This window comes from Eleginops maclovinus, chromosome 12 (genome assembly GCF_036324505.1).
Source record: "Eleginops maclovinus isolate JMC-PN-2008 ecotype Puerto Natales chromosome 12, JC_Emac_rtc_rv5, whole genome shotgun sequence".
Taxonomy (NCBI): domain Eukaryota; kingdom Metazoa; phylum Chordata; class Actinopteri; order Perciformes; family Eleginopidae; genus Eleginops; species Eleginops maclovinus.
The window spans coordinates 5050263-5077001 of record NC_086360.1 but is presented as its reverse complement, the minus strand read 5'-3'; the positions used below and the strand labels follow the sequence as shown (position 1 = coordinate 5077001).

General features: G+C 38.2%; 1 protein-coding gene across 1 annotated transcript in view; it reads right to left on the bottom strand.

Annotated features, from left to right (window-relative positions):
• The window catches only part of prdm6 (PR domain containing 6), an 84475-nt gene extending 59642 nt beyond the window's left edge, over positions 1-24833 (bottom strand). Inside the window, exons 1-3 of the mRNA XM_063897912.1 lie at positions 24167-24833; positions 13814-13962; positions 12819-12977 (exon numbers count right to left, since the gene is read on the bottom strand). Coding sequence (XP_063753982.1) covers positions 12819-12977; positions 13814-13962; positions 24167-24833 — 975 coding nt within the window. The remainder of the gene's footprint in view (positions 1-12818; positions 12978-13813; positions 13963-24166) is intronic.
• Between the last annotated feature and the right edge of the window lie 1906 nt (positions 24834-26739).

Here is a 26739-nt window from a genome sequence, read left to right as displayed (position 1 = left end):
TGCTGATTTTGTGCGAATTTTTAAATAATGTAATACATTATTTTGAATGTAGCAACTCTGATACTCTGTTTTATGATGTTTCATTAACACTGTGGCTGTGCAGTAAAACATTAGTTGACTTGAGCCTCAGCAGCTGGTTTCTAGCTTGATGCTGTTCTGTCAAAGACATTTTGGCTCCAAGTGTTTATCAAATCCATCGCTGTGAAATTCCATCTGCAAGATGAACGGCCAAATATAACATGTTGTTTAGATCAACGGGTAGAAAATGTTGCAAACACTGCCATGCTGCCGGCTTGGCTTCACAGCTCCGCCTGTCATTTTTCGGTCTGAGCTCAACAATCTTTTTTTTTTGCTACAGCTTTGGTTTCTTATAGCTCAATAAATGATCCTAGTTTGGCCCCTCTGTTTGTTCGGGACATTATATTCAAACACGGAGACCACACATCAGAGCTTGCTACAGGAGGAGCCAAATGTTCATTGCTCTGTTTAAACCTCATCAGCAATGGTTTTTGAAAGTTAGATTTTGTAAATCTTATGGACAATATTAGCAGAAACGTGCCATACTTTCAAAGGATGCAAATATAAAAACACAAATGTACCAAAACCCATGAGGATAAAGAAATATCTTCACGATCTGGAAGAAACATGCTCAGCATTTAGAAAACATTCACCGACTTGACAAAAAATGCAGTGTTTACTAAAAGCATAAACAAAACACTGTAAATACAAAACGCTGCAAGAAACTAAAGACAACGAGAACTGGGGACAGTAAAAAGTGATGCACACAGCTGGGACCGGATTGCTTGTTGACGCTCCAGGATTAGAAAGTTGGCCAACATTTTGGATTCATGATTGCTAACAAAATTAGCTAGCAGCTTCTACAAAAGTTGTTAAATCTAGTATAAAGTTGCCAAGTGACAACAACAAAAACACTTCAGATTGTTGAAAGGACTTTCAGATCGAGTAAAATAAGAATATTTATTTTGTATCGACCGTTTGCTCACACACTGCTTTTCTGAGTGATAGCTGTTGGTGAGTAGTCTGCACAAGCTCAACCAACAGTGTGTGTGTGTGTGTGTGTGTGTGTGTGTGTGTGTGTGTGTGTGTGTGTGTGTGTGTGTGTGTGTGTGTGTGTGTGTGTGTGTGTGTGTGTGTGTGTGTGTGTGTGTGTGTTTTCTGACAGGAATGTGGTTCAGTTATCTGTTAAAAACACTTAACGGCAGCTCTGAAGCAACACTGGCATGTAAATGGCTTCTTCAGCATCAGAGGACAACGTGTGTGTGACGCGTGTGTGTCAGTAAGTCGCTAATGCAGCTGTGAGCTATCATGTCTGAAGGTGTTACCACACTTTCCCTCACTTTAACACACACACACACACAAACACACACGCACACACACACACACACACACACACGCACACACACACACACACACACACACACACACACACACACACAAACTTTGTGTTTTACAGCAAAACATTTATCATCTTTCATTCACTGAATCAGGAAGTTGTTGTTTTTTTAGTTTGTCTGTTTTATATTTGTATTATTTACTGAAGCTGCAATAACATTGTATTTTCTGCTAAAATGTAGTATTTTTATTTTGGAAGAGTTCTCAATGCAGTGACTAAGTGCATTAAACACTTTTCAAAAAGTGTTTTCCCAATGTAACACTCATTTATTTTGTTATTTCATCTGTTTGCATGATTATTGATGTCCTGCCCTTTAGCTTTTCACGTACAATCTGTTGGAGCAGTAGCCAATAGAAGCGCAAGTGTTAAATAGTGATGTCACTATGTTCAAGAAGTAAACAAAGGAATCCAATCGATGCGTTTCAGGCAGGGGGTGAGTGTGGGAGAGAAACTCCCTTATGTTTTAGCCTTTGCAGAGAATTCAAGTGAACATAAAACTTTATAACACACCACTGGAAAGTGGAAAGCCCAGAAGCATAAAAGGGCCTCTTTAAAACGAGATGGTTCTACACCAGCTGGACCCTTATTTGGATTACCTCTGTTACTAAAAACATAATGAGCAGTTTTCCTGATGAAGACCTTAACACCAGGCTAGATAGTGTTTCACTGACCTCTCCTGGATAAAACTTCGAGGCAAGGCTTACCAAAAGCATTTTATTATGGTGTTCAAGATTCAAAATGTCATATGCTGACAATCACAATTCTGAAAACTAATATGAAGCAAAATGTAATTCTTTGGAAAGTTTGTTTGTATTTGTTTTAATAAAGAGCTCAACATGCATTATGCATCACTTCAACTTGTACTTCAACAGTGGCTAATTTAACAAGTTATAGTGAGAAGTGAGTAGAGGTATAGGATTTGTGTTATTAGTGCAGCTAATCATGGCAATTTAAACCACAAACAAACCAATCAGCTGTTTCTCTCATTTGATTAGTAGCTCAGTAACCAATCAGCTGTGTCTCAGTATCAGAAAAAGTTCCTCTTCTACTCTTTCTCTACACATCACCTTGTTGTCTTCTTCTTTTTCTTTTTTAGTCCAAATCCTGTAAAACTGTTCCTGAGAGCGGATCAATGCCCGTACGCTTCTGTTCTACAGCTAATCAATGAAACTCCACTAATTCTACCGTTATCTGCTCGCTTCATCGGCCTCTTCCTCCTTCACCAACTTATCTCACCATGTCTCCTCCCCACTCCCTCCTCCCCTTATCCTTCCTCCTTCACCTCTTCCTCTTTAACCTAATCTAAGTGTGTCCTCCTCCGGCAGGTGATGATAAATAGTGAGAAAAAATACCTTCATTTATAAGTAACTGATTTCTGGATGACTGCTAATAAGTTATGGGCTATCACATAATGTAACCAGTATGTTGGTAAACATATAAAGGGCCATGGGTCTTGCTTAAAGAGGCCTTATCATGCTTTTGGGGTTTTTCCTATTTGTGTAGTGTGTTCTATAGGTTTTGTGTGCATGTAAATGGTCTGCAAAGGTGAAAATCCTAAAGTTCCGTCAAGAGGGAGTTTCTCCCTCCCGTACAATACCCTAAAGTGTATTATTAGAGTTATATGAATTTGTTAAAACTGAAGAAGTAACTTTTCAAAAATGATTTGAGAAAATGTAATTCCCATATTCATGATACGATGATAAAAAGAAACAGGGTCAATCCTTACTCAGATATCAATGGTAGAGTAATGGAATGCTAAGTCACACATAAATAAAGGAAATATTAACATCACATTTATTTAATAATAACAATGTTGTTTTGACGTGTATGTATGTTTTTTATTCTTTTACACAGAATAAATTGTTTATCAGCATCTTGTCTTTTATAAGTTAACATCAGCCTTACTCTTTAAACCGCATTAGACGCAACATGAGACATCACTTGTAGAAAACAAATTCAGGTGTGCATTTTACATTTCTTCAAACCCTCATGGCCTGCTTTAAATTAAATCCCAATAACAAATGTAATATACTTTTTATTCGTTTTCAATCTCTAAAGAGAAGTTTCTCTTCCTGTGTCTTATTCGTCGATCCTCCTCTTCCTTCTCCTTGTTACTCGTAGTATCCTGACAGACAGAAAATCCTTCGTTCATACACACTCTCCATATACAGCTGATGTCAAGTCTTTGGTAACCACAGTATGTCTTCATAGCCGTCTTGCTATGTGTAATGAAAGGCTATATAAAGCCATAATAAAGTCAGTTTGCTCCTAATTTATCCTGCATGTGACAAGCTGGAATTCGGTCCACCAAATCTGTCAGTTTTCTTAATCGCAACCTGTCGTTTTCAGCAGTAAGCCTCATAAACCTGCTGCCATCACTGCCATCAACGCCGCAGCCGACATGCCCAAAAGCAACAGTCTGGACCTCCACAGCAACTCGAGAGAACTGAGCAGCGAGCCCACTCTTAAATCAGAGGGTAATAATCGTTCAGAGAAATGGATAATATTTGCATAACCGACTCTGATTCACCTCAGAGTCAACAGTCTGAATACAGAGTTGCTGCTTTCTCACACTGTAGGTACCACCACCCATAAGGACTGATGTACCATCACCCACATGTCATACGCCCTTCAACCCACAGGCCTGGCATACAACCACCCAGAGTACAGATGTACCATTATTAACAAGACTGAGGTTCAACCACCTATAAGAGTAACTACCATTCAGGGCTAGGATAACACCACCCACAGGTCGGATGTACCACCACCCAGAGAAATTATGTACTGCCCCTCACTGGACTGACGTACTACCACCCAAAAGAGTGCCATACTACCACCCACAGGTCTCGCGTACAACCACCTAGAGGACAGAGGTACCATCACCTACAAGATTGAGTTTCAACCACCCATAAGAGTAACAACCCACAAGACAGAGGTACCACCACCCACAGGTCAGACATACCACCACTCACAGTTTGAACATACCAACACCCAAAGGACTGATGTACTACCATAGTCTGGCACACAACCACCTAGAGAACTGAGGTCCCACCACCCACAGGACTGACATTCCCGGACCCATAGGACAGGATAATCATTAGACAGAGGTGATCCGCCACCTGGACAGACCCACCACCATTGACAGGACAGTGGTGCCATTAGTAAAAGGATTAAGGCAACATCACCAACAGGACTGATGTATAACCTCCAACAGGACTGAGGTTCCACCAACTACAGGCCAGATGTAAAACCATCAACATGAATGATGTCGCACTACCATCAGCTGAAGGGTGAAATACCCGCCATGATCTACAGGATACAGGTGCCACCATCTGGAGGACAGATGTACCATCAGCTACAGAACAGAGGGACCCCCACTTGCCGGACTGATGTAATAATAACTGCAGGACTAGGGTATCACTACCTAGAGAACTGAGGTGCCACCAGCAGGACTGAGGAAAGATTAGTCAAATGATTAAGGTGACTACACCCACAGGACTAAGGCAACAATACCCACACGACCGGTGGGGGGCACCACCTACAGGATTGATGTACCACCACCCGCAGAAATGAAGTAACACCACCTTGGTTTTTTACATTGAATCTTTACATACTTCGGTAATTTGTGTTGCGAAAAAAAAAAACTCACTTTTTGTAGTTTTGATGAATATTGTTTGCATAAAATGTAAAACAAAGATTTCATTAAGCAGTAAAATTATTTGAAATGTGTCCAATATTCAAAACAGCAACACATTTTCAGGAACATGTGTCCTGATTTTGCCAATAATCGTATTCCTCAATCGGATAAAACCCTCAACAACAACCTGGTCAACTCAGTCGCAAGTCACAAATGAGTTGTTCTTTCTTTGAGAAGTCATGGGTACAACATCTCCACACTTGAACTTCCACCCTCTCAAGGTCCAAAACATGTCTTAATAGAAAGGAGGATATAGAAGGTGTATAATAGAACATAAAGGATCGCAAAAGCTTAGACCAAACAGAGCTAATATTTAAGAAAAAATAAATCAAGCAATCAATAACTAATTGTAACAAGATGATTATTGGTATGTATTTTATTTGGATAGACCCTTTTTCTGTCTGTTCAATTAGTAATTTTATTGATTAATGCTCAAGCTAAGTGATCTAACAGAAGAAGATCAAAAGATGGTTGAACACTCCTGCCTGAAGTGAATGTGTAACTGTCTAAACTCTAATTCATCGCAGCAAGTGAAACCTCAGCAGACCTCGACACAGGAGAGGGAACACTGTAAAAAAAAAAGCACAACTTACGAAGAGACTACACACAAGCACACACCGTGTTATTCTAACACGAAGGTCATGATGGAAAACTCCTTGTCTTTGTTCTTGAACCTCCCGCAGTTACCAAGCCTACAGGCTGCTGTCACACAGAGAGGATAAATGAACTGAGTTAACCCGACTCACCGAGTGGGTTTAACCAAACAGTGCCATGGGTGGTTTATGGTGGCCACAGTCGGATTTGGCCACAGAGCTGTTGTTTTTTTACTTCTACAGGAGTGTTAGATGAACATAAATAAAATATTGTATGCTAAATAGAATGTTATATCAACACTTCAAATAATAGATGTCGGAGGCAGCCATGTTGGCAAACAACACTTATCCAGCCCCCAATGAGGAAGATTTCGGTTGTGTTTGTTTGTCTCAGAGCAGGATAACAAAAAACTACAAGAACAATTTTCATGAAACTTGATGGAAGGGTGTAGCATGGGCCAAGGAAAAACCCATTACATATAGGAGTGGACGCTCAGAACAGGTCTCAAACGATAACTATTTGTCACTTTTGTTATTATTGCAAGATACAGCATTGCCTTAGCGGTGGTCACTGTACTTTGATTTGTTTGGTTATTTTGCTTACTCTTTGAACCAATAATGCAGAAGCACCTATCCATTTCTATGCATCATACATCTGATTAGAAGTGTTCTGAAACAAAGTTCCAGAATAATAAATCTTTGTTTTTTAAAATTTTTAGGATTAAAAGTTGGACACTGCATTACCATGGTGATTAAAAAGACGATATACACTTCTACACTTTTTGAATCTTTAAAATGTACCTTCAAAATATACCCAGTATTACCTTAACAACTTTCTCACTTCCGTTTTGTATTTTGTATGCTTTTTAACGCTGTATTTAACTTGCCTTGCCTTTTTTTCGATGGTGTATATATAACAGGAAATAGGAGAGAGAAATGAATGATGGACGTCAAACCATGGTTATAGCCAAACATGGTTGGCATCCTCAACCACACCAATACAGTTTTTTACACAATTATGACATTCCATCTGAAAAAAAAAAAAACAGTCACTTTCTTTTAAACATTACTACATCAAAGATGTAAAAGTCCTTTCAGTGGACTTGGCCCTTCAATCTCCTCACTGTACCCCTGAACCTTGAGTTCTGAAGAGCTCTCAGATAAACATGAAACCCACTGAACTGCTGCATTGTATCAGTGCAGTCATCAGTGCTTTTATTTCCAATTCCATCAATAAAAACTCAAATGCTTCACTGCAAGCAAAGCAGGAACAGGAAACCAAAACATGCAGTTTGACATAAAACCATTGGTGATTATGTAATCAAACTGATGATGTCAATGACCCTCTAATAAAACCCAGAATGTACTGTAGACAGTTACACAAACATTAAATAATGACATCAGTCAAGAAAACATTACAGAGCCCTTTACTGGACGGTGTGACCACAAACCACTGAAAACACAAAGTCAATGGGAATTCTGCAGGGAATACAGTGGGAATACGATGATGGACATTCAGACAAACACCAACGGACAGACCAACAGTCAAGACGTCAAAAGCTGTGATTCCGTTCCAAGACACAGACAGATAAAATAGATTTTTAAGATGTAAAAAGCCAAAATGCCAACAGGCGTTTTGGAATTTGCTTCATCCTCTTGAGTCTCATCAACATCCCACACTAACTAAATATTTTGCCTCAAACTGTGTAGCTGAGGTTTTTTTCCTTGCCACTCTGAAGTTACGGAGTGTTTTCACTGACTGTGTGCTGACAACTCGCCCTGTCTCAGATCTGTCCAAAAGAAAACTCCCGTAAAAAAAGCCTCCAAGGACGAGGTCAGAGCTGTGACTTAACAACGGTTCTCCTGTTTGTACTGCACATACTTTTCAATCAGGTCTGCCTCGAGGTTTTGGCCCGGCAGGTCATCAGTTTGAATCCTCGGGAAACAGCATTCCCTTCCTTCAACAAGTATGATCAGACAAATGGGAATATTTACTCTTTCCTAATAAGGGTTGGGCATCCAAAACCAGTTCTTATCAAATCTTGGTTTTGATTCTTATACAGAAAAAGGATAATTTGACGAAAATTTGCTGACTTTTTCTTGGCACATTTAGGCTTTTATAAGTCTGTGACAGGAATGTTTCGAACTAATTCAAACAAGCAAAATATCATACTGTGATAAAAGATTTTACGTTAGCTCGACAGATTTGGACACAAACCCTAACCCTAATTTTAAAGGACTCCCATCCCAAATGCCCATCGTATTTAAATCGGTAGCAATACGAAATATGCAAAAGATAGGAACAAATACAGAAATGAAAAATATGTGTCCTATACAATATAAGTTTCTTGAAAACGCTGAATGGTTGCAAGTTGGTTCTTGATACTCAACCCTAGTCAGCAACAATACTGAGGTTCGGCTATTTGACCAAAGTGCAGAAAATGCTCTTTCTTCTAATACGACCCACATAAAATATGATATTTCTGTCAATACTTCATTAATTTCATGGCTAAAGTTATTCTTTACTGTAAAGATTCAGCATTCTACACCGGTGAGAACATTATAAGTTAAATTTAGTGTGCTGGCTGATTTCAGTTTGGAGAAGGGTCTTTCGTTTTTCCTAACCAATCAGTGGAAGGTGCATATCATTTGCAGTCAATACAGAAGTTGCAAAGATGTTAGGAGCAGTTAACTTAAAGTAATATGGTAATCAAAAAGTTGTTAATTCTGTTATCCAATATCCTGTGAAGCTGGGGCCATTATTGAAGTGTGTTGCCGTTTTGATTTCAAAATGATAAGCTAATACTAAAAGCTAAAGAGGTCATGAGCTATCATTAATATATATACATATAGATAATAAGGGATAAAGTTCCCTTATTGTCCCTGCTCTTAGTTTTCTCCATTCTTCCTTTTCCTTCTCTCTAGGTTCTGGTGTTCTTTCTCAACATCAGTCCTTTTCTTTGACTAAAAAAATGTTATGCTTTCTTTTTGACATTTGACTTCATTTTATGCTCATTCCTGTTTTAAATTAAGCAATTAATTCAACACCCTGAGGAGGACTGTGTGTTTTACTTTAATGTAAGTATAGAAAGTCAAAAAATATAAACTTCACGAAGCCCAAAAAATTCACTGAGTTTCAGGTTACTTGGCCGATCAGATTTAACACAAGATAAGCACAGTATAAAAATCTATAATATCATCTTTCTTCTTGTCCTTCCTTCTCTTTTTGTTTTGTTTTCTCCCTTATATCCTTTGCCCCCATTTCTTTCAATTCTTTCCTTTGTTTGCTGTTACTTCCTACCTTCCTTTCCTTTCCTTACCTTTGTTTCATTATAAAAGGATGTGAAAAACATTCCTCACTTTGTTTCATTTTTGTTTTGCATAAATAAAGAGTGATACATTATTAAGATATTTTGTTGACAGAACAATGATATAAAAGAGAAAAACTATGCAAATCCTCACACAAGAAAAACTGGAAACAGAGTAGAAAACTAAATCAGTGTATCTACGGACCATTTGTTTTTTCTTTCTTGAACCAGTAAACAGAAGAGAGTCTGAGGGGCTTTTTTTGTTTTTGCTTTTTCCCTTTCTAAATGGTCAAATGTTCATTGAAGCGAGGGGCGGGCCGAAACTCTCTGAAGTTATTTCAAAACAAAAGCACTCGCATGCCAAAATACACTTGCATTGAAGCACTACAGTATCCGGTTGAAGGAACGATGATGGTATTATAAACAAGAGAAAACAAAATGAATTCAGGCTGGTTCATTGCAATCACAACGAAAACATCCAAGAGTCAAAATAAACAATAAAAACTGCCTCCAAATTAAAGGCGCTTACTCTTACTTGTCAATAACAAATATACCTTAAACATACCCAAAAACATACCTAAAATATTAAAGTATACTTAAATTAAGTAATTTGTACTAAATAATGAAATCAATAATAATAATAATATACTACCACATTATGATTGAGTGAATACTTTATCAAATGTAAAACTTAAGGATACATTTATGAAGACATATCTGATCATACAATTGAACTTTCCATTTCCACTGGGTGACTAATTTGAATTGTTGTTGGTAAGAGTCCATCACAGAAAGTCATTCAGAGAATATCTGGACATTCTGATGTACAGTTTCAAAATAAATGCCAGATAAAATCTTGCCTAGGGCAGCTCCTTGGTCAGGGCCGGTACAGGCTTGCGAGTGCTTTTGTTTTGAAATAACTTTTGAGAGTTCTCGCCCTGCCCTTCACTCCAATGACCATTTGACCATTTAGAAAGGTAAAAAGCAAAAACAAAAAAAGCCTCTCAGACACTTTTCCATTTACTAGTTCAAGAAAGATAAACAAATGCCCCTTAGATACACGGATTGAAATATAATTCTTTATCTCTTCAATTTAACCCTAACCATCAATTGATCATTAACTCATTAATGAACAAACTGATTTAGCTCTGAACAAAACCTTATTTAAAAACAATTTCAGAAAATGCGCTTTACGGGATGTCAAATGGCGTAAATGTGCAGGGTGAATTACTAAAAAAACAAAGTACAGATATTAAAATAATAAATGTTAAGATCTCTTTCTCATGACTAACCAGAGAAACAGTGAAGCCCCAGGTCTGAGAGTTAAATAATTATGCCTCCATAATGGCACACATCGAGTCTTGCCCTGCAGGAGATCAATGTGTCGAGCCATAAAATACTGCAGCGGCAGAAAATCCTCCCCTGTTGCACCCAGACGTAACGGCAAGTGTCTTAATTAAAACTGGCCATTCCTGGACGCGATAGACAACATGACACAAGCTCCCTGATTGGCTAAAGGACAAACATCTCTTCCCCTTTTGGTGGGCGTCAATAGGCGAGTTTAACAAACAGTGAGTTTTAATGGGATCTGCGTGTGAGGCTTCTTCATCAATAGACCTAATGACCAGTTTTAGCCCGGCAGCCGATAATGTGCCGATGGTTAGAGCCGGGTTATCGGATGAGCAGTTCTCAATGGCAGAGGGCTTCAAAGGCCGGTTTGGGACCCCACAGTGGGCCCCAGCTCCAATCTCTTGGGTCCTAAGACAACAGCCAGATAAGGATTCTTAACTGAGCTTCAAAATACCATAATATAGGAATTTATCTTCAGACTTTTTTAGTAGTTCGTATGAATAATTTTGCTACATTTAATTCTTAATTTGTATTTTATGGTAAAGCACATAACCTGTGGAGGAAAAATATCAAGAAATCGTTTTTTTTTTTTTGTTTTTATCTAGTTTTAGTTGAGATTCTAGGCATATTTTTATCAAATTATTAACAAAAATCGCGGAAAGGCCCTTTTATGCATTTGAGCCCCTTCTCCTCTAACATCCTCTTCACGTGCCTGGTAAACAGTATTTGGGTGGACCATCACCCTAAATGTTTTCTGTGAGTTCCTCTTTATGAAAAAAACATCACATCTGTGTCCCAGTGTTTATTAATATAAGTTTCTATTCGGTCATTTATTTCATGGTGTAAATATGTCGAAATCCTGCTGTCAGTGAACTCAACTCTTTCTCTGTTTGAAGCCTCACTCCTGCTGGACTTGGCCCATGATAACTTTGCATGCCCCACCCTTGCTAACCTCTGACCTAAGACCCCGTCTTGCATCCCCCACCCCCACCAATTCTCTCCTTTCTGAAGTCCTGCTGTGGTCAACAGCAGAAAGACTGATGTCCGCTCAACCGACGTCTGACTGACCTTTACCAGCTCGGCCACAAGGGACTCATCCATCTCTCTGTCTCCGAGCATCCTTCACTGCCTCACCCCCCCCACACATTTTCTCTGTCTCCCCCTCTCTCTCACTAATGCTAATGCCGCTGTTTATAACTGCCACATTGACTTTCCCCTGCCACTGTATGTAAATACAATCTGCTCTGATCAATGGACTGAGAGGTGACATGACGCTGACCACAGGCACACGCACACACACACACGCACACACGCACGCACGCACGCACGCACGCACGCACGCACGCACGCACGCACGCACACACACGCACGCACGCACGCACGCACGCACGCACACACACACACACACACACACACACTGGATCATGAGCTTCCTAACGGGCAGATCCCAGGCAGTGCGGATGGGGAACATCACATCCTCCACCTTGACCCTCAACACCGGAGCCCCTCAGGGTTGTGTGCTCAGCCCTCTCCTCTACTCCCTGTTCACGCACGACTGCGTGGCCACACACAGCTCCAACACCATCATCAAGTTTGCTGACGACACGACCGTCATCGGCCTGATCACAGACGGCGTACAGAGAGGAGGTCAGAGCCCTGACATCTTGGTGCCAGGACAACAACCTCCATCTCAACGTCAGCAAAACAAAGGCGCTGATTGTGGACTACAGGAAGAGGCAGAGAGAGGCACACACACCCATCACCTTCGACGGGACTCCTCCGAGGAACTCCTTCAGGTTCCTCGGGGTAAACATCAGTGACGACCTGACATGGACACATCACACCAGGGTCATATCCAAGACGGCTCGACAGCGGTTGTTCTTCCTCCGCAGGCTGCGGAAGTTCAACATGGACTCCAGGATACTCTGCAACTTCTACAGGTGCACCATCGAGAGTATCCTGACTGGCTGCATCACCGCCTGGTATGGCAGTTGCACATATACGTTGTATATGCTGTGCATATGACCAATAAGACCTTGAAACCTTGAAACTTTGAAACCTTGAAACACACACATTACAACATACATTCAAGACTACAGAGTGAAATTCAGGACTTTAAAGACATTTTTACAAAAATATCTTTTCATAATTTTTTTAAGCTTTTGAACACTTGTTGGGGCAGAATATTTATTATTTCTTACCATATGAGAAACTAAATTAATGCAACTGCACCCAAGTAAGCATCATGAATTAAATGAATGGATTTCTTTAAAAATATGTAATTAAAAATAAAAATGTTTTGACGGAAATTCCAGACAAAAAAGGATTGAACCAACCCGATATTTCAATATATTTTACAACCTTTTTTGAGGAAACAGAATGATATGCTTTCAAAAGTGCCATAACATGAACATGTAAGAATAAAACCAGCAGCAGTGTGTGGCCATGTGTCTTACCTCCCACAGGTGTCTGCTGTTCCTGACGGCTCCAGAGTGCAGTTTGTCCAGCAGCAGAGGGATTCCCTGGAAGGGGCCAATCCAGGTCCCCTGAGGGATCCTCTGAGACGCACAGATCCCATAACCCAGCCCAGGAACTGTACTGGTGCACAGACAAACCTGCACACATAACACACGCAGGTTAATAGAGTGGTGCACGAATGAGTCCTAAAAATGGAAATAAGTTAGCATTTTTCAGTTCCTGCGTCCTAAAGTCAACATTGTATTTTCAAAAATGAATGGTTAGAAATAAGATCTGTCATCAACACAAGCTTAAATGACTTCATCATTTTGCTCTACAACATTAAATATGTCTTTAATTAGACTATTCATGGTTGCCGAAAGCTTGTAGGATGAATCTAATATCCTGTTGAAGAAAACGTGTAATTATCGTAAACGTGCGTTTGCCACAGCTTTTATTTTTTGCGATATTCTGAAATCCAATGGAAAAACCACATTGCTTTTTGTTAAGGGAGCCCATGTCATCACTTCACCAACCAATACCCATCTACACTGAAAACAATGAAAAGTTGACTTTAATGAAAGTGTATTATGTCAACAGATTTCACTGTATTCGGTTAGTTGAACGCAATAATGTAAAGTATAGTAAGAAAATGAAAGTGCTAACAAAGGGGAAACACTACAGGAGAATAAGGATTTATTTTTGAACTAATAGACATCACCATGAAACTCCTGCAGTTAATTATTCACATTAAGAAAATAACTTTTTTATTTTACAGGATTTCTAATATAAGGCCTTTTCTTATTATTTTCCCAAATTGGAGATTTCTGTCTCAGAATACGTGAAAAAAAAAATTAATAAGTAAAGTTCAATATTGCAACTACAAACTGCACTGCAGGTAAACTAACAGATATTATCATGAAAGTCCCCTGGTTGGATGTTTTCTTCCCACAAATTGTTAAAAAACATTTGTCAGACAGACAGGAAGTGTCACCTCTCTGGGCAGATCTCTGAGCCATTCAGGGACGTCGGGCAGTGTGACGGGAGCCGCCGTGCTGCTGGTGCCTACAAGGCGCCGCAGTGAGTGGAGGGGCCCGTGCATCGGACACTCGCCGTTCCTGTTGTCTGCACACATGTCACAACCTGCAGGGGAGACATGACTGATTGTTACATTTTAATACCAGCAAACACACCATCATCAAACTGCTCGATGATCAAAATACACAACCTTTATTTTACATTGTTATAATTGAAATGCTGTGTGTGACCTTTATTTCTTTCTTGAATTTAATACTTTTCATTTTTGGAAACTTTTGCAAATTGTAACAGTGGTTGTGATTAGTGTTAATACTATGATATTCTCTTTGTGTTTTTTCTTTTTATTTAAGTGAATATATTGTATAAATATGTTTACTAAAAAACATATTTTACTTACTTCCTTTAAATTAAGATACCACACGGAGAACAAATGTAACAACAGAAGGTTTAAAATGAGTAAGGGGTTAAATATTTAATCAAAAGTTTATTGGAGTGATCTACTGGCCTTTACTTAAAAATAATATGCAGCTCATGAAGTTAACTGCATATTCCTTTCATCGAAGATAAAAAACTGTAAAAGAAATCTGACTATTTTCCAAACTAACTAGACTCTTGGTTTAATTAAATAACTTTCTGCTAAAGTTAAACACTGTGTAAAGAACAAGGTTAGAGGGAGAAAAAGCATGTGTTTGAAACTCTCCTAAAAAGTCTGTTCTGCTCTCTGCATGTTTTTTTTTTTCAGGTTAAATGTGGCGAGCAGCTTTGCTGGGAATTAGCGAGTGTCAACATTTACTCAGAGATGCAGTCTGACAGTAATGGATGTTAATTGACTGTAGCAACATAATGAGAGATTATTATCTGGACACAAAACTCCCACAGAGCAGCGAGGCTGAGAGGAACAGGATGTAAATGTTCTGTTCTTCCCAAAATGAAATATCCGCAGTTTGAGAAAGTGACTGCTACTTTGACACCATGATGGATTGAAGAAAATTAAAGCACATTAGGGTCATTAATAAACCGCAGAATGAGACACAGCTTCACAGTTGAGTAAATGGGAAAAATGTTAAAAAGGCGTAGTTTCTCGGGAACCCTTGACTTTATCTGGAAGTGTTCACCAATGGGAACACTGTTTAATGGGTTATAGTCACCCTCTGCTTAACAGCTGTGTGAAGAAAATGTATTTATTTGACTAGATAATAAAAAAATAAAAATTTCTGACTCAAGGAACTAAGAGAGATCACATTTAAGGGTAGAAATCCCAACATATTATATATATATAAATATACTGTACATACTGTATATATATATATATATATATATATTGAACCAATTAGATTTGTCCTGCACCTCATCCTATCACGTGCAATGTCCTGGAGAGCTAGCCAATAGAAGTGAAAGTGTTACATAATGATGTCACTATGTTAAAGAAGTAAACAGGAGTCAGGTGTTTCAGGCAGGGGGGATGTGTTGGAGAGAAACTCTCTCTGGAGGCAACTTTGAGATTTTAGCCTTTGCAGACCATTTCCATTCACAAAAACCTTTATAAAATACTAGCGGGAAAGGAAACTCCCAAAAAGCATTATAGGGCCCCTTGGATGTTCATAAGAGAGGATAATAAGTGCTCATTTTTAGCTTTGGACAAAACCTAGGTTAGCTGTTTCCATATTCTTCCAAACTTTATGCTAAGCTAGGCTAACCATGTCTTGACTCAACAACGCATCGATTTTTACTGAGGTAAAAATAAAACAGTATTAGCATCAAAATACACTTAAAGTACCAAAAACAAAATATATGTAACACCTATAAATGATCATTTAGGATCCATTACTGTGTTCATAATTTTAAATCTAACGCTGTTGACGGTGGAGCTAATTTTAATAACGTTTTATACTGCATGCTATCTTAATCCCTATAGATCATCATAATGTATAAGAATAAGTTTTCTCGTAGAAATAATATGAATTGGAAAAGGAACTAATGCTGTCACTTTGTACAGTGAAACTACACTACTTGCCATCAAGTAAAACAAATTTAAAAAGAGAAAGTACAAATCAAATATAATACTTTACTATTTACTTGAGTAAATGTACTTGGTTACTTTCCAACACTGGGTCTTTATCATTATTTTCCCAGAGCTGTCCGCCACATCTTGTGTTTTCCAAATTTAGTTTTTTCAGCAGGTGAAGAACATGGAGGGGTTTTTGGTTTTACTCTAAGACTAAATCCCCTGAAGTTGAAATGTATATATTTTTAAATATCCTGACACATTTCAAAGTATGTAAAACAATATAAATATCTTGTTAAATACTCTGAAAAAACTGAAATGTTGACTTTAATTCATTGTATTATGTCAACCGATTTCACATAACTGTATGAATTTAATATTATTGCTTTCAACTAACCTACTACAGTTGTTTGAAATTTGTTGACATAATATATTTAATTAAAGTCAACTGTTTTCAGTGCATGTGTTTTCCACATGAAAGGTATACAAGCACAAATTTGCAACCACTCTCTTCTTACACAGAGAATAATAAGATTTCTTTGATTCTAAGAGCGAACGTAAGTCTATCTTTAAATATGTTTTCACTTTACGATATCATTTAGTTTGCATACAGAGGAGGAGGGAACAGTGTCGGCTGTAGATGAGCTGTGATCATCCGTCTGCGGCGACACACTCTGATTATTTTCACAGCTTCAGTAAAAAGTTAAAAGCGCAGAGAGACGGAGAGGATGTAGACGACATGAAAAGTAAGTCAACAGAGGAGTCGAGTCGCTGTTCTGATGCTGGGTTTCACTTTTTACTGATACACTTGCAGTGACTACTACACACGTATACAAATACACACACAGACTGCAGGTGAGTTCAACAAAAATATATGTGTTGCACATGATTGTGTTTTACTTAGTGTTTAATTAATACAAATAATCCAGAATTTTAACACAATCAGCTGTATATGAAATTTGCCTTTTTAATTTGATATAAAATTGGTGAGATAATATTTTGATTCAAATTATAAAGGCCTATTTCAAATACAGCTGATTGTGTTATAACACTAAATGTGAGAATTCAGGTTAATAAAAAAAAAACCACCAAGCTCAAAAGAATATAACAAGGAATACAATGGAACATTATCATACCTTTACTATTTATAGTACTTCAACGACTTCTAATCGTAGGCCTTATATCACTATTACTACTCTGATGCAATAAGATACAGTATGTATATATTGACATACTTTAGCAAAACTATGCAATGTTCTATGAATGAAATAAGTCATTACAAACAGTATTCGGTGCACTGCCAAACATAAATTATTTATCATTAAAATATACACTACATATATTCACTACATACTTAATAACTTTAAGAATGATAAATGATATACAGTCATTTTTTTAATAAATTATTTTAGAAAGATTACATTACATTACATTAAAATATAGAACATCTACAATAGTTTTACATTTATCAAATAACATTTAATATCTTTTTCATGTATGAAAAAAGAGACGTGTTTTTTTTCACTTTTCGAGAGCGTTTGAGACCAATAAACAAATCAACATGTTCCACCTTCAAACATTTTCTGGAGCTTTCAATCACTACTAATAGTCAATGTACTAGTGTTTGCTTGACTAAAATAACATGATAACGTCTCAACTATCTTCACTCTATATCTGAGCAAACATCCATCCATTTGCTCGTAAAGACCACAATATTTTACCTGAAGATTAAAGTCAATTAACATTGTGTTCAAATGTTTCTGTCAATAGAAATACCTGGGTTAATATACAAGGTCAAAAAGATTTGAGAAAGTCAATGCCTTACCAATAAATCCCCAAAATGTTCATGTGATGTGAAACATCTGAAAATGACAGCAATACAGCAAATGTGCAACAAGATATCGGTAAAGGTTAATACTGACACTACATACACAGTAAATGAACCAAATGCTTCTCGCTGCTCTTTTAGTTACAGCCTTTTTTCTCTTCCCCTCGTTCAGACTGATGAACTGGCTGTGAACTTGTTATGGCGTTCTCTCCTCGCTGCCCATCATTCAAACTCAGTATTCTGTTACATTCATCGCCAGTGTTTAGACAGCTCCGCTCTGCCTTGAAGTCTGAGCACCAAACGCCATTTCCAGCTAAAAGTCTGCGGGCATTTTTAACTTATTTGGTTTCCCCAAAATAAGGATTCTTTGGTAAATAAATCTTCATAAAAACCTTGATTTCAAACATGTTTCTAAAAGACGTGTATCTTAAAGCACAGGTAATAATCCGACTCATTAACATGTCAGTAACTTCAAGTTAGTCCCTTCCCATTTCTAAATTTGAGTGTAAAAGAAAACAGTTTCCTGACTTTCTGCCATCACAAAGAGAAAAGGTCGAAGCTCTTTAACAAACTCTTGGATTCCTTCTCAACAAAACCATCACACTTCATAAAGGATATTGACTGCATTTGTTTCCAACACAGCTGCAAATCCAGATGAGGACGGACCACACAGAGAGACTACTCTATAATCCGTAATCCCACACAGAACAAACTTCCACTATCTGAGCCTTTTAGCTCCTGATTTGGGTTTTATTCGACTTTTTGTTCATCAAACAAGCTCCCGTACACTAAATGCACCCCGGCAAACAGCACTGGTGTTTGAATACACATTTAGGACCTAGCTAGGGAACAAAGCATAGCATTTAGCAGCTAAATAGACAAACGTTTCCCTCAGGAGATGGTGGAGACCAAAAAAGAGTGGGACAGCAGTTTGAACATCTCGAACATGGGTTCAAACGATCGCATTTAACTAAAAATGTGTCTTTTTCTGCCACTAGGGTCTTGAAATCGGCATTTAACAAAAGACAAGGTTTAATGAAGCATGGGATACCTCCATTGTTCATCATTCAAGGGGTTTTCCAAGGGAGCCAAATTATTCTAAATGGGGTCTAAACGAAGCATTTTCACAATTAAAAAACAATGTTTTTCATACACCGTTTAGTGGACAAAGGATGGAGGGGCTGAGAGCTAACCGCTAATGTTTACTGAGCTAGTTTCTCTGTTAACTTAAGATCTAGACATTCAAAGGATAAACACTGAGGGCCACATTTTTTGTAGGGGCCTGTTTTACTCCAAAATAAAGTGACATGGTTGAAACCTGTAATATAAAGCAGTTACATGTTTAATGTCAGTGCTTCTCTAAAGCAGTTTTGCTACTGCTATTGCTCGGCTTGTTTCTCTGATAACATAAGATCCAGACATCTGATTACTTTAATGTTCATCTAATTAAAATGTATGGTCAAAACTTACAAAGACCTTTAAATGTGTACACAACAATGTGGCTTAAAACTGGAGAATAATTCAATTTATGTCAAACAACCACAACGCTGACTCATGCTCAAAGGGTACACGTCGCCATTCCAGGAGACCAAATGATACGGACCGTTAGCTTTATTAAAAATACAAAATCTTTTTAGAAAATGGATGGAAACATTTTGGATAATGTAAGTACACAACTCAACCAAAAATACAACATAGGTCTAGGCATATTTACACATTTTATGCTTTATGCGTATGGTGCCTCTAAACAAAAACATTTGAAGTTGGTGACTCAAGGATCGGCTGGAAACCAACAAACAGATCTGGGTGTATGCGAGTGTGTGTGTGTGTGTGTGTGTGTGTGTGTGTGTGTGTGTGTGTGTGTGTGTGTGTGTGTGTGTGTGTGTGTGTGTGTGTGTGTGTGTGTGTGTGTGTGCATTTTTAAAAACGAGTTTAATAAATCACAATAAAGCTGCCAGCTTACTTTTAGTGCAGCTGGAAATTATAAAACTTGATTTGTGTTTTTCTATGTGTCCCAGTCATTTGACAACTTCCAGTCATAAGCTGTATTTCTCTAACAGAACATAATAAATGGTATATAGTTATATATCGAATTTGAAATCTCCAGAGATTCTTCCAATGCTAGCTTCCTTAAAAGAAGAACTGTTGATGTATGGACTTGTATTTTTCATTTCGGAAAAAAATAGCAACCTGGATAAAACTTTGTAGTTTTCAGAGTAAAAAGATATTAAACCTGCATCTACTAAATACCATTAACAATATAACAAATATGTTTCAGTCATATTAGTCGATAATGGTTAAAAAGGATTAGTTTAAATATGTCAGAAAACGTATTTTAAGTATTATTATCTACAATGCTTTAAATGCCAAATGTATTGACCGCCCTTTTAATTAACAGATAACAATCAAAAAATACACCAAATTCTTACTGTGTTTAAGGCTGTATCAATTTCTTGAAACCCTTACCGACCTATGTAAAAAAAAAATGTTAGCCACCAAGCGAAAGCCATGCAATTTTAACGAATCACTAAAAAGGACTACTCAGTCTGTAAAAACAGTTTGATAACATCTTCAAAGTCTCTGGGGGCATTTGGCCAAGTCTGAAAAGGAAGTAACCCCGATGATGACATAACTATGACATTGTCAGGGTTTCTTTTGTGGGTGGGAGATGACCCATATGATGGACAGGATATCTATACTTGGGCTGCTTTGAGTTTTATCTGTTTCATTAATCTGTGTCACACAAGTACCCTAACTTTATGGAAGTGGAACTAACAGTTAAAAAAAAAGAAAATTCACCAAATTAGATAATTTGTTTATTAATATAAACATTTGTTTTAATTGCATCTTCATACATTATGGTTCAGATGGTTGTTTTAAATCTTCTCTACGATTAAAAGTCAATTCAATAAATTATTAAAATTCACGCTTTTCACAACACTTTAGAAACTTTTATGTTGCAGAACAATAAATCTGATCTTGAATCTTTGATGTTATTGCATTAAAAATGATAGAAAATCGAGATTGGCTGACTTATAGAAATATGTATTCATTTAATATAGTCTTAAATGAAATAGAATAAAGAAATATTTAACATTTGACATATTTGAAAGAACATTGCAATAACCGAAAAAATATTATTTTTATACTTTTTATATTTTTAGGACAACTATTATTCTAATTATTCTTAATATTATTGGTGTAAATAATAATCAAGGTTGAATGGTGACACATGGGAGAGAGAGTGTTTCTGAGACTGTTTTATCCACACCCCCATACACACACACACACACACACACACACACACACACACACACACACACACACACACACACACACACACACACACACACACCACACACACAAACCCCAGAGACCTCAATACGGCCGTGTTGGGATGATAAATAGCGGGCCGGTGGCTGGTGGATCGATCCCCCTCCTCTCCCTGTCCTCCCTGAACCCCCCTCCCCCCTCTCTCTCTCTCTCTCTCTTTCTCTCTCACGCACACACTCTTCCGTAAACACAAAACTATATACGGCAATTAATTCCTGCTTGTCCCTCCATCCCTCATCGGCCCTGCTGGCGCGTATCGACGCAGATTACTGCTGATGGTCCGTTTTATCACCGCGGAATATACAGCGAAGAGCGCTCATATAGACACACACACACACACACACTCACACACACACACACACACACACACACACACACACACACACACACACACACACACACACACACACACACACACACACCACACACACACACACACACACACACACACACACACACACACACACACACACACACACACACACACTGATGTTTAGGATCGCGGCTGCCTGAAACCAAAAACAGCGACATTCACTTCATAAAAAAGTTTCTATACAGATGTCACAGCGTGAACCTATGACCTTATATTATAGGGTTATTATAGGAGGAGAATTAGAGCAGTAACCTATATAAGCCCGTTGACACCGCTGTAGCAGGATAAAAGCATAGACAAATATTCAGAATATGCTTACCAATCGCCTGTAAATGCCGCAGTAGATCAAATTAATTAAACATAAACGAGTTTAAAATAACTCACGTCAACTCAAAGCTCCAATAGAAATATTTCACATATATTATTGGAAAACAATATATCAATACGATGATATAGCCCCCAATCATCTTTAATAGAGGCTATTATAGGCCAGACACACTATTTAAAGAGAGAAGCCACACGCAATTTAATAATATGGAGATATTAAACGAATCGTTTAAAAGCTGTATTTACTTATTTTTTTAAATCCCATTATATTAAACAACCCGTACACTGCCTGATACGCTCAGTAGACACATTGAACCAAAAATATGAGTAGGCTTAGAGTATTATTATTATTTTACTATTTTTTTTTTCAAGCAATCGTGATGCAACACTAAATTCCCTAAGGACACGTTACGGAGGTATTATAATTTCGAGAGTGTAAACCGAATTTAAAAACATGTGTAAAGCTCATAAAACGACAGTTACAGGCTATGGAGTTGCCTCTGAGGAAGTTATGTTGAAGTTGATTAAACGCCAGTTGAACATTAACAAAAACAATTAATGGAGTATAAGCCTACATTGTTAATCTATAGGCCTATGGTAGATACAATATAAACGGGCACATAAAGTAAAATGTAAAGCTTCTAAAACACGAGTTTTCAACATTAAACAGTCCCAACTAATAGACACGAGACTTCACTTGGATCTTCTCCACGTGCAAGGCGGCAAGCGGTGACTTTGGCTCAAACCGGGAGTGTTTGGTGCGGTGAAACTGGACACACACCCGCTGAGCTCCTCTAACTGAGGGAACACCTAAAGTGTGTAACGGGACATGCTGAGATAACATATCAAACGCACCTCTGTTTCGCAGATTTGAAACATGACAGTGATGGTGTGAGTTTGTGCGTTTGTTTGTGTGTGCGCGAGGACAGATATTGACAACGGCGCCCGTGATGCATGAAAAAACACAAGCACACACAAAGCGGAGATCACAGTAATAAAAGGAGTTTGATCCGTTCACGCGGAATAAAGAAAACTGTGTTCTTATTATTTTACTGCAAAGTTTAAAATTGCAAATAAAAGAACTAAAACATATTATGAAAAATAATGTCTTAACTGTTCCGGAAAAGAATGAAAAGAAAAACGAAAAGAAGAATAAATGTGTTATTAAACGCTTCTGACGCCGTACGATTTTTTAAAACGGCCCTGAGCGCCAAAAAGTAAAATAATACGTAAATATTTATCAATCGATGTCTTTCATTTTTATTTAAGTTAAATTAGAAATTACCCCACATGTGCTACATAACAGCACACTAAAGTTTAAAGACTATGTGAGGTAGGCAGGTGTAAAACCCGATGATTATTTTTAATAACATCTAAATAAAGTGTGCTTAATATTGACTGTGCTGCAGGCCTGCTGCTGCTGTCTGAGGGTTTGAACCCCAGGGCGGACTGCTGCTGACCTCTGACCTCTGACTCCCCCACACACACCCTCCTCCAGCTCTACTGTCCAACACTGCAGCTGTTTAACCAACTGTAACATCCCACAAACACGCTAAAACTAATGATCAAATTCGTTTCCTATTACAGCTTTAAGTAGTTATTGTATTTTACCCTGGTGGAAATTGTTTTAAAGTGGGAACAATATATAAGAAAAGATCATGAATGTATTTCTTAATTATTGATTTCTGTTTAGCTGCAATTAAGGCTTGATTCACCATAGAGCCTTGAATAGGTACATGTTTTAGAAGTATTATAATAATAATATAAATAGTGTTGTTAATGCTTAATGAAATACTGTAAAATATTTTAAGAGAATAAAATAATATATAAAGTAATTATGAATTTACAGCTGACAACAACTTAGCTTATGGGGAAATTATGGAAGAAAAAAATAATAATTTTGAGTAATATTTTAATATTTCCAAAATAATTAAAACAGCTTGGTTAAAGTTCAATAAACCATAACAAACTGATAATAAACTAATATATTAAAAATATTGCAACAATGATGTAATTATGAAAATACTTCAAATCACTGTCTGGAAAAACAACAAAACAAAATATGATTGGAATATTACTGAAACACTTAAATACAAAATAATACAAATATTTCTGTAGCTTTATTCTGCAACATTTATATCATTTTACAAACTTAAATAAGACTCAAACATCACAAGGTACCAACTCACTGCTGAACATGACAGCGACCAATATAAAACTATGTAGAAATATTATTTATTATATGAATATTGCAGGAACTTTAGGAGATAGATGTAGTGACACTAGGTCAAAAGTCACGGCTGACCAATAGGGACACAATCCGTGACCTTTTGGGAATATTATCTGAGGATTAAGGAATATTATAGCGTAACCACATTGAACATTGACAGGCCTGAGGTGTGTGTGTGTGTGTGTGTGTGTGTTTGTGTGTGTGTGTACGTACGGTTGTTGAGCTCTCCTGTGTGGTTGCTCAGAGGGATGATCTCCATCCTCTGCTGTCCGTACAGGTAGTAGTCCAGCTCCTCTGATGTCAGCTTAAACCTGGCCGACGCTCCTTTACTGCCCTCCTCTCCTCCACAGCTGCTCTTCACACTGGACGACACCACCCCGACCCCCCCGCAGCTCTGCTCTTTGGCCTGATGGAGAAGCCCTGCCACTGGATTGTGACCCTGCTGGTTCTCTGGGGGCACCACCATCATGAGGTCTCCTCCTCCTCCTCCTCCTCCAGGTCCTACAGGCCCGGCACACACCGGGGCCAACGCCTGCCCGAAGAGTGCGATCTGCTGGGGAACGGGCAGCTGGGAGATCCCCGCCGAGGTGGAGATGGAGATGGAGGAGGATGGGGCGAGAGCTCCAGCTGCTGAAGACGAAGACGTTGAGGAGGCCGTAGAAGAAGAAGAGGAGGTGCAGTGCGTGGAGGCCAGGAGGTGGCTGTGCAGGCGGGACTGGCGCAGGCTGTCCATGGGGATGGAGAGGCGGTCAGGTGGAGGCGGCGCTGGGGCCAGAGGAGTCTTCAGCTGCGCCTGAGGGAAGAGCTGCTGCCAGTGATGCAGGTAGGACGGGTCCACCTTCAGGAAGGCTGAGCCGCTGGGCTCACCTGGCTTCAGCATGGCCGCTGTGGGGGGGAGCAGAAAGGACGAGGTGTCAATCATTGATAAAGAGGTCCGGGCAGGATGTAGACACGTACGGGACACACAGCGGGTCAAATCTATTCATGGTGGATTTAAGGGAGTGAACACGACACTGTGTCAAATTCTGGATGCAGAAAAATTCAAATCTAGATACCAAAACAGATGTAAGATGTGTTTCAGGGTGAGACATTTATCCCATTTGATACAAATATATCACATCAATTTCTATATTTACACATGAAAATCATTATTTTCAGGCTTTATATAGGATCAATTACAATGTGTGTTTGCACTAAATTCAATCCAAAGGTGTGCAAGTTATGCTGATCATATTTCGGCCTCATCACTAGATTCTCATTTTCTTAGCCACATCGCACCTGATCTCCACCTGATGTTAAGGGTTTCACATCTGGATTAAGATGGAGCACCTCAGCCACTTTGTTTCATCCTGAATCACACTGTGTCTGTTTTAAATCTGCAACATGAACACATGGAACGCAGAATTTCAACTTGCACAAACATCTGCATTTTCTTGAGTCGGGTTACGTTTTTGTGTCAATTTGAGATTTAAGGTGGATCACACATAAAAATCTAAATGCATGATGGATATTTAACATAAATCTCTGTTAATTGTAATACAATGAGGTTTTTAAGTGGAGCAAATTAAATCCAAACCAAAGCCTTCAATGAAACTGTTACATTTGATCAATCAATATTTAAAGCGATGGTTTGCTTTATGAGCCTAATTATAAATGTTTCTTAATTTTAATAGAGTGTGTTGCATTTAGCGGAGTCTGGTTTCATGGTTTCCTTACTGTTAATGACCTTGACTTTCAAATATATGCTTCAAACTGAGCTAAAAAGGATATAATCAGACCTAAAAGTCCCACTTTAAATACACATTTTTGGTACAAAAATGACCAAGACAGTATGTTGACATTATGTCACTGTTCCAGTAGTTCTAAACCTCTATTCAGTCTGATACTTTTCACTTTAAGAGCCTGCAGGATTTCACTACAACGGAGTGTAAACTTTCACATGTTTATAATTAAAATAAATACATTTGATATATTTTGGAGTATAGATAGTATCAGTATGTTCCTATTTCAGTTTGAGATGTGCAGACAGGTTGTTTCAGTTCTCACTGACAACATTTGTTTACCTCTGTGATAAAAATGTATGAATAAAGTTACACTTGCCCCTATTATATCTCTAAAAGCTGTAAAAAAAAAGAAGAAAGGAAAGTGGTATATTTTAAAGCACAACAATCATAATTCAACCAGAAAAGGTATTTTCTAAAATGATCTTATAACTGAGACTTTCATGAGTATATTTAATTTCACATTATCAGATTTTTAAATCAATTTGTTTGTTGTCATTATGCCAAAGAATTACCAGAAAAGTGTATTTCCGCTAATAAAAAGCATTTATAAAACGCTATTTCTGAGACATACAATGTGTATACGCTCTGAAGCCAATAAAACACTGTGTAAACTGACTTTAGCCTGGTTGACCCTCCGCTTCAGCCCTGCTCTGCTCCGCTGTGTCGGTCTCCGATGGATGTTTTAGTGCCGATTTTACGCACGCCAAGTGCAAAAAAACACACCAAATAAAACCATGCACGCGCTCTCACGCACACTTCGGGTAAGTTTTTGCTGTTAACCACGCAGGGCGCAAAAGTTTCATCTGAATAAATAAATAGGTCCGGTTAAGTCCAGGTCAGATTGGCGGTCTGGCGTGCTGTCCGTGGCCGAATAGAGGCAGTGGTGGGCGGGTAGAGAGGTAGGGACGCTCCGCTGGCTTTCCCCGGAGTTTCTCTGGGTGTTTTTCTTTGTTGTTATGTGAAAGTTGTTGAATCGCAGAGGAAGCTTACTGCGGTAACAGT